Source organism: Echinops telfairi, unplaced genomic scaffold, assembly GCF_000313985.2.
Source record: "Echinops telfairi isolate 266 unplaced genomic scaffold, ASM31398v2 ScPeMD7_11;HRSCAF=52, whole genome shotgun sequence".
Taxonomy (NCBI): domain Eukaryota; kingdom Metazoa; phylum Chordata; class Mammalia; order Afrosoricida; family Tenrecidae; genus Echinops; species Echinops telfairi.
The window spans coordinates 34935532-34945514 of NW_022103908.1; the positions used below are offsets into that span (position 1 = coordinate 34935532).

General features: G+C 45.0%; 1 protein-coding gene across 1 annotated transcript in view; it reads right to left on the reverse strand.

Annotated features, from left to right (window-relative positions):
• VWA8 (von Willebrand factor A domain containing 8) overlaps positions 1–9983 on the reverse strand; it is a 426636-nt gene that overhangs the window by 254845 nt on the left and 161808 nt on the right. The window contains exon 19 of the mRNA XM_045287091.1: positions 4454–4525. Coding sequence (XP_045143026.1) covers positions 4454–4525 — 72 coding nt within the window. The remainder of the gene's footprint in view (positions 1–4453; positions 4526–9983) is intronic.

A 9983-nucleotide genomic window follows, 5' to 3' on the forward strand; every position in this document is an offset into this window, starting at 1 on the left:
GGGGACAACACTGGAGACACAATGCGGGAATTGTGCCTGGTCTGACTCCACCACCCTGGGGTAAAACAGGAAGGGCGTGCAACAGAGCAGCAAGAGGAACAAAGCAATGAAGGCCCAGAGGAATCCCCAAAACAGACTTTGGGGCCAGGGCTTGGCCTCATCAGAGTCAATCGGAAAACATTCATAAGAGTCAGATCTGGAACTATTTATAGGCTTTTGTTTTTGTTTTTCTTACATCTATCTAAATAAGATAGGCAGGATAAACAATCCAGAGGAGAGAACAATGAGACGGGTGTGGGTGTGGGATTGTTCCAGGGGGACATGGGAGCAGGGGAGTGTGGGAAAAGAAGGGGGAGCCAACAAACCCAGGGACAAGGAAACAAGTGATCTAAAACTGATGGTGAGAGGTAGAATGCCTTGTGGGGTTTGATCAAGTGCAATGAGTTAAGAGGAATTACTGAAAACCGAATGAAGGTCAAACATGATAGTAGGAAAAGAGGAAAGTAAAAGGAAACAGAGGTAAGAATTAGGATGCACAGGACCTTTATAGAGGTATATATACAGGAACACATATGTAAATATATTTATATATAACAATAGGGACAAAGATCTATGTACATATATATATGTTAAGTTGTAAGGTAGCAGAGGGACATTGGGCTTTTACTCATGTATTCTCTCAGTGCAAGAATGCTTTGTTCTAATAACCTGGCATTCTGTGATGTGCACCTTACTGAGGGATTGCTGAAGACAAAATGGGTGCATAAGCAAATGTGGCGAAGAAAGCTGATGGTGCCCAGCTATTAAAAGATTTAGTGTCTGGGGTCTTAAAAGTTTGAAGATAAACAAGTGGCCATCTAGCTGGGAAGCAACAAAGCCTACATGGAAGAAGCACACCAGCCTGTGTGATCATGAAGTATCAATGGGATCAAGTATCAGGCATCAGGCATTAGAAGACCCAGAACAAACAATCATATCAATGCAAACGAGGTGGGGGTGGTGCAGAGTAGAGATGCAAAGCCCATCTGTAGACAACTGGAAATCCCCTCACAGAAGGGTCACAAGGAAGGGACGAGCCAGCCAGGGTGCTGTATATCACCGACAAAACATACAACATTCCTCTAGTTCTTTAATGCTCCCCTGCCTCCACTATCATGACCCCAGTTCAGCCTTAGAAATCCAACTAGACCAGGACATGTATACTAGTACAGAGAAGCACTCTCAACACACGGAATCCAGGAGATACAAACCCTTCAGGTACAATAAGGGGAGCAGCAATACGACAAGGACAGAGTAAAGGTGGGGGGAGAATGGGGGAACCGATGCCAATGATTGAGGTATAACACACACACCCCAAAGGGAGTACGAACAAAAGTAACTTGGGTGAAGAGAACTGGGAACAGTGTAAGATAAGAAAATAATAACAATTTATAATTTATCAGGGGTTCATGAGGGTGGGAGGGTGAGAGAGTGAGGGAAAAAATGAGGAGCTGATACCAAGGGCTCAAGTAGAAAGAAAATGTTTTGGAAAGGATGATGACAACATGCGTACAAATGTGCTTGACACAATGGACGTAGGGATTGTTGTAAGAGCCCCTAATGAAATGAGTTTTTTTTTTTAAAGAAAAAAAAATGTGAACTATTCCCCACTTGCCCTGGCCCAATTTTCACTTCTTGCACAGGTTAAAATGTAAACCTAGGCAGAGTTAACCTCATTTAATTAGCTAAATACGAATCAGCACTGAATTAGCATTAGGTAATTTCAGGTAATTAGTATTTCATTATTGTGTCCTTGTGGCAATGCTGCCAATTCTCTGATCAGATCAGTTTATAATCTAGAATGGGTAGGCCCGAGATCCTACCTAATTCGTTTCCTTCACAGTTGCAAGTTTACAAAAGAGGAAATTCAGTCAATCTGTCAATTTAGTCAATCTCTTGAAAATAATCCAACCAAGCCTCCTGAAAATGATCCAAGTGAGGTTTCAACTTCAACCTCGAGAGCCCTCTCCAACCCTCACTTAATCACCTGCTCGGTTATGAGTACTACTTTTGCAAAGAAACTCCGACTACATCCCACCAACTAACTCCCTAGGACATAAGTACCATCTGGGATACTTCAGAGACCTTGGGGATCTTCCTTTCAAAACCACTCCTCGGCAAATCTATTCCATCCGCAGCTACGCATCCTCTTGGCCTGTTTCTTCAGCGTGCTGGGCTGCTGTCCTGAGATGCCAGGAGTCCTGGAAAATCATGCCGCGGGCACTTCTACAAGCGCGGGAAGCATGCTGGGCTTAGAAAAACTGGAAAGCCCACAGAGCCCTCATTCGTCAAAGTAATACAAGAATCTGAACTCCTGGGTGTCAGTACCACGGAGCAAATCCTACTCTGCTAATTCATCTTCATCCTCCTACTGAGGCAACAGATCATCAGAAAAACAATTCTGCAGGAAAGAAAAGAGTGGAGAACTTTCCAAGTGGTGATGAGCGGGCCATGAATAATGTATCATTCTCCTTTAGAAATGCGAATATTGAAGCACCTTTCAAACTGCACACGGATGCGCATATCTTCTTTCTAGCTGGAAGCACTGAGCCCCTCCTGTGAGCCAGGACCGTGTGAAGTGCTCTCCACCCATTAACACACGTGAACATGGTGCTAAGCCTGCATGGGACATACTATTTCTATTCTTGAGCTAGTCATCAGGAAAGTGAGCCTCAAAAAGATCGGAAAAGTCACAGAAACATATATGCAGGAATTGCTATCTGAATTCAAGCTACTTAACTTCCAACACTGCACTCAGCTAAAAACCACCACAACATAACATCAAGTTGATTCCAATTCATAGTGACATAGTATAAGATTTCTGTGGCTGTAGATAGTTTTTCAATTTCAATTTTATTTTATTAAATGATCATTTTATTGGTGGCTCTTACAGCTCTTATAGCAATCCACACATCAATTCTATCAAGCATATTTGTACATAGGATGCCATCAATATTTTCTAGACATTTACTTGAGCCCTTGGCATCAGCTCCTCTTTTTTCCTTCTTTACAGGAGCAGAGAATGCTATCCTTCTCATGAGGAGCAGCTGGTGGGTTTGAACCACTGAACTTTTGGTTAACAATCCAACACTTAGCTGACAGCACCAGCTGTGCTCCTCGGACCACAAGTAGTATGCTGTTTCTACTACCTGAGGCAATGATCCATTTTTAATTAAAAAACAACAACATTTAAAATGATAAGTTCACTAAGTCTGAATGAAAGAAGCACACCAGCCTAGATGACCCAGGAATTGTCAATAATAAAATCCAAGAAATTGTATTAGAGCTGAAACGCTGAACACCTGGTTTGTAGAAGCTATGGATGGCAGTGAATGCCCAAATCCATGTGTCTGACTTTATTGAGATTAATTTCATTGCAGTGGTCTGCAAGTGATCAGCAATGTCTCCCCGCTATGCCTGTCCTCTAATGGGAAAGGGGAGGCAAATCCAAAACTGTGCTAATCAGATAGGAGGTTTCTTTTTCAGGAGCGTGAATTGGCTGCGGAGTGGACAGATTAGAGGAAGAACAGAGTAGGGGTGGAACTATGTGAGAAGCTATTGCCCAAATCCAGGTGACAGGTGGTTCTGAGCAAGGCTGGGGTAGCACACATAGTGCATAAGGTGGAATGACGTGGTCCTCATTGAATGGGTGACCGCATGGGGAAAAGGGGCAAGTTAAGCTCTGAGGTAATTATTAAGTTCAGAAGGCACAAGACTCTTTTTAAAGTAAGCCAGTCATTTAATTAGGGGTAAAAAAGAATTCTCCACGCTCTCTCCTCCTTCCTCCCCATCCTCCCGCTCGCTGTGTGGACCTGCCTGACCGGAGGGCTGTCACAACGCACTTCCCAACGGGCCTGGGCCAGTGCCATTATCTCACAATTCTCTGCCCGAACTTGAGCCCCGGCACTCAACCCACCACCAGCCCTTGAACAAAGCCTGTTCTTCGCTGCCATCATTCAACTACTTGCATACAAGAATGCTCAGGTCTTTCTTCAGACCCCACTTTTCAAAGTACCCCACCCCAGAAAAAATCCAACCCTGTTGCCACGGGATCGGTGCCGACTCAAGGATCCTACAGAAGAGGGGAGAAGTGCCAGGGGGATTTCCAATGCCGGCGTTCTCACAAAAGCAAGCTGGTCATTAAAAGATGGGGAAGGGGAACCGATCACAAGGATCTCCATGTAACCCCCTCCCTGGGGGATAAACCACAGAAACTAGAAAAATCCTGGAATTTGTTTGTTCTGGATCAAGAGGGTTCTAGGTGCTAGGCTACTCTCGATCCAGCTATTTAATAAAAGCTTCAATTCTATAAAAAATAATTCTCCAAAATTAATTCCATAAGAAGAAGAAATTCTCTGTTTCAAACTGTTACTATCATATATGCATTTGAGGCTGGGACTCAGGCAGAACTTACCTGGTTACCAACCAATAATATGTGTTCCCCAAGGAGAAAGTCCTTTAACATGTCTTCCATGACGATCATGTGCTGGAGAAAGAGAACCAGAAGTTAATGGTGTTTTGTACAACTGAAAAGAAATAAAGAAGGAACCATGAAGGGGGAAACAAGAGCATGATGGTCAGGACTCAATCTGAATAAGAAAAACAAACCAACCAACAAAACAAATGCTGCAGGGATTAATAACTTCTGTCAGCAGGAAGCCAACAGCGCTGCTGGAGTGAGTTCGAGTAGCAATGTAAGTCTGGAACCTTGTGTTCTCTGTGACGAAGTGCTGAAACTGGTGCTAATTTCAAGTTTCTGTGGTAACGAATGGGCTAACCCACTTGAGAAGTAAAAGTGAAGGCACCATGGGAACAGCAGGAGTCGCCTGGCCCCACAGCCACGCCACTGCCGCTACCTGCCCTCTGCCTCACCTGCCTGTAACTCCAGCCATCAGTCAGTGCTGTCTGCGTTCAGGGTCTTTAAAGCCAACAGGGGGACATAACAAACAAACGGAGAGCTGCTGTTCCTTTAAGACAACCATTACCACCACCACCGAACAAAACAACCCTTATGATACCATAAATGTGCGTGGGAACTTCAAGAGGCTTGGGGGAAGCCCCTCACCTTCTAATTCCATTTTTTCATGAACTTTTTGAAGCCTCCTTGTGTGTGCAACCACACTGTCTAACGGCAACCTGCATGCTGCTGCGTCAGATCCTGGTGAGTCACTTGTCAATTCACAGAACTCCAATGGGACAGACGAGAACTGTCAGAGTAGCATTTCCTAAGTTCGATCTCCATGGAAGATTGACAGGAGTTTTTCCCACAAAGCAGTCGGTGGCTTTGACCCTCTCCTTTCAGCTGGCGGCTGAAAACTTCATCTCTGGACCGCAAACCCCCTCACCAACTCTACTGATCTTCAAGGACAGTCTTCTCCCTAGCACCATCCCTAGAATTCTGGGTGATTATCAGATCACTTGATTATTCCTCAATGCGGTGCGGTCTTCTCGCCACTGCAGACCCCACTTTGGGACGCATTGTAAGCCCTCGTCTCTAGAACGATGGTTATGGCGGCATTTTGGAGTGAGCTGTCAATGAGGCGCCCTTAGGATGAGCTGCCTTACTAGAAGGTATGCCTCCAGCACCACCCTTATTCCTTGGGGATGTGACTGCATGTCCACATCCAATAGATAGGGATTCTCGGGCAGTCCTCTCTCTTCATCTGGAACCTGCATCTGGCCCATCTTTGTCTGACCTCGAGCCACTGGAACTCAAGCCAGGGAGCTATCTTCTGACCTGATTTACCAGCTTCCACAGCTTGTGAACCTGGGCTCTGACCAGACAATGTGGGTTCTTAAGCTCTTCCATCCCCTGGCTGACCCTTGACGTAGGACTTTAGGACACCCTGACAACCCTGAAACAGCAGTCTGCAGTCTGACCGGACTCATCGGAGTCCACAGCCTTGTGAGTCAGCAGCCTGCCAAGGTGGGTTGTCTGCCGCTGTGACCAGGTGGGTGAAGAGACTCCTCCAGTCTGACATTCGATCCATGATTTGGGCTTTGCCAGCTTCCACAGCCATGCGAACTGTCTCCTTGCTGGTTCATGAGTTTTGTAAGACATGGCAATGAACTATGGTGCCCTGTTAGTGCATTGGATTAAGCATCCTTCACTAACTACAAGGTCAGGGGTTCAAACCCATCAGCTACTCCTCAGGAGAAGGAAGGGGCTGTTTGCTCTGGTAAAAACGTGCACCTCAGAAAGGAAAACCCTAAGGAGGATTTCTACTCTATTGCAGAAGTCACTATGAGCAGGACCCAATGCCACAGCAGTGAGTTTGGGGTTGGCTACCAGAGAAGGGAGTGTGGTGCGGGGAGGAAATGAGCTGATATCAGAGATAATGAGGGAAGCAGCATTTGAAGAAGGTGGACGTTTGGGACATCTTTCACCTCCACCTTCTAGGAACCAGCTTTGTGCTGGGCCTTCAAAAAGCAATTACTCACGGACCTAGTCTCTTCAGGCACATTTCCAAAATAGACTTTTTAATTTCTCCTCAACTTCATATCTTATTTTGCATCTTAAAAAATCATTTTATTGGGTGCTCTTATAATATTCAATACATCGATTGTATCAAGCATATTTGTACATATGTTGCCATCACTTGAGGCCTTAGTATAAGTTCCTCTTTTTACCCCTCCCTCTCCCACCATCTCACCCTCGTGAATCCTTGATCAATGTTATATTATTATTATTTCATCTTACACTGTCCGTTGTCTCCCTTCACCCACATTTCTATCATTCATCCCCTTCGGGGGTGGGGGGCTATATATCCAACCTCGTGATGGTTACCCCTCTATCCCCCTGAAGCTTTTCTAAAGAATAGTTTTATTGGGGCATAATCCACATATCATAAAATTCAACGTTGTTATTGGTAGGTGCCATCGAGTTCGTTTGGGCCCATAGTGACCCTATGTGCAACACACAGAAACACTGCCCAGTCCTGCACCGTCCTCACAATTGTTCCTAGGCCTGAGCCCATTCCTCTTGTTCTTTGCCCCTCCACTTTCCCAAACCTGATGTCCTTCTCTAGGGATGGGTCTCTCCTTATAACATGTCCAAAGTATGTAAGACAAAGTCTTGTCACCCTTGCCTCTAAAGAGTGCTCTGGCTGTACTTCTAAGACAGATCATTTGCCCTTCAGTAGTCCATGGCCCGTTCACCATTCTTCTCCAGCACCACGGTTCAAAAGCATCGATAGGACTCCAGTCTTCCTTATTCAGTGTACAACTTGCACATGCTCATGAAGCAATAGAAAATACCAAAATACTAGAGTTTGGGTCGGGGGCACCCTAGTCCTTAAAGTAACATCCTTTCTTTTCAATATTCTAGGTAGGTTTTGTGAAGTAGATTTGCTTAATGCAGCTTGTCTTTTGATCTCTTGACTGCTGCTACTATGAACATTGATTATGGAGCCAAGCAAGACAAACTCTTTGACAGCTTCATTTTCTCCATTTAGCATGATGTTACCTAGTGGTTCAGTTGTGAGGATTTGGGTCATCTTCACTTTGAGTTGTAATCCATATTGAAGGCTTCAATCCTTGATCTTCATCAACAAGTGCTTCGTCTTCCTCACTTTCAGCAAGCAAGGTTGTGTCCTCTGCACATTGCAGGTTGTAACAAACCTTCCTCCAATACTGATGGCACATTCTTGTTCATTTAATTGAGCTTCTCGGATGGTTTGCTCACCATAAAGATTGAACAAACAGGATAAGAAGGATGTAACCCTGGAGTGACACTGAGGTAGTTAGTTTCTTGTGCCAACCTGGCCGATAAAACACGTGGGGTTAATGGAAGGGAGGAGAGATAAATGGCGCGGTGAACCTCGCCTTTCTAGTTCTTGGGTCTCTTGCTTTGTGATGGTTGACCAGGGTGCAGCTGCCTTAGTCAGTTCTCTGCTTCAGCTGGCAAGACTCACTTCCTGCAAGACATCCCCAAGGAGAAGCCACATGGACCTACCCCAATGCAGCCCTGGGTGCTGGAGCAGCCGTGTGGAGACCCCTGCCAGCGCTGAGATGCTTACACGCTCACTGACTCGTCGTTCCCCCTGCAGTAGATGTCATAGTGTGTGCTTTGTGAGACGGAGGAGGACTTTGTGGATTGGTGTCGGACAATGGGCTAATGTTGGATTTGTGGGCTTGGGCAGCACTGGGTTGGGATGTTTTCTTGATGTGCACTTACCCTTTATATAAAACTCTATCTTATACCTATGAGTTTCTGAGGATTCGTTTCTCTAAAGTACCCAGATTAACACAGACACCTTTCCTGATTTTGGACCATGCAGTATATCCTTCTTCCATTCACACAATTGCCTCTTGATCCATGTACCAGTTCCAGGGAAGTGCTACACAAAGAAGTATTCTGGAATTCCCATTCTTCTCAAAGTTACCCATAAATGGTTATGGTCCACAGAGTCAAATGCCTTTGCATAGTCAATAAGCACAAGTAAACCTCTTTCTGGTATGCTTTGCTTTAAGGCAAGACCCATCTGACATCAGCAATGATATCCTTGTCCCAAGTCCTTTCTGAATCTGGCCGGAACCTCTGGCAGTTCCCTATCAATGCACTGCTGCAACCACTGTTGGATGATCTTCAGCAAAGTTTTACTACCATGCGATATCGATAATATCGTTCTATAGTTTGAGCACCCTGTTGGGTCACCTTTCTTTGGAATGGGCACAAATATGGATCTCTTCTAGTCAACTGGCCACATAGCTGTCTTCCAAATGTCTCGGCATAGATGAGTGAGTCCTTCCGTGCTCCATCAGCTTGTTGAAACATTTCCATTGGCATTCCGCCAATACCTAGATCTTTGTTTTTGGCTAATGCGTTCATGCCGCTTGAACTTATTCCATTGGTTCTTGCTCATATGCTACCTCCTGAAATGGTGGAATGTCGACTAGTTCTTTTTCGTACAACTGTTCTTGATATGATTGAGTAGTTCAATCATATCAAGAAGAATTGAACAATCATTACCACTATCAATATTAGAACAATTTCTTCTTTCTTATACTCATTTCCCCCCCAGACTCCCCTGCTAAAACCCCAAGAAACAGCAACCCAGTTACTGTCTCTATAGATTCAACCATTCTGAACTTTTTGTCACCATGAATGGCATCATTTTTCCATCACCTGCCCAAGTCCCTGGTGGGCAAGTAGGTGACATGTCGGGCTGCTGACTGTGAGGCTGACAGCTCGCACCAACCAGGTACACCATGGGAGGAGACGAGACTGTCTGCTCCTGTCAACTTGACAGCCTCAGAGACCCTGGGAGCACTTCTATGCTGTCTTATAGGATGGCTGAGTCGGGATCTGGCAGAGTGTTTGTGTCAGGGTGTTTCCTTTGCTGCCCAAACTCCTGTCATCAGCACCCTCTGCCCACGGTACTCTTCCTTTTTCAACAGTTAATTAAACATCAAGGCTTAACAACTACACCACCAGAAAAAGTCAGTTGTACCTATTTTTTTGTTCCTATCTCCATAGCTTTCCGTTTTGTTTTGTGTAATTTATCATCTCTGGCCCAGATTTTTATCAGCCTGAAAGCTCCTGGAACTTTAGTCACTTCCTATGTTATTTAAAGCTCTGATGCAAACATCACATCACTCCTTTTCTCAAAATCCCTTAAATAACTCTAGTCCCTTAAGGACAAGGATCACTCATTACCCTTCCGATAGCAGCCAAGAAACGAAACAACTTATTGCTCTAGGCAAAGCTGCTGCACAAGGCCTCTTTAATGCGTTCAGAACAAAGATGAAACTCTGAACACTAACGTCTGCCTGACCCACACCATGGTATTTCAATCGCCTCAAGTGCATGCGAGACCCACGCCATGGTATTTCAATCGCCTCATGTACATGCGAGACCCACGCCATGGTATTTCAATCACCTCATGTGCATGCGAGACCCACGCCATGGTATTTCAATCGCCTCATGTGCATGCGAGACCCAC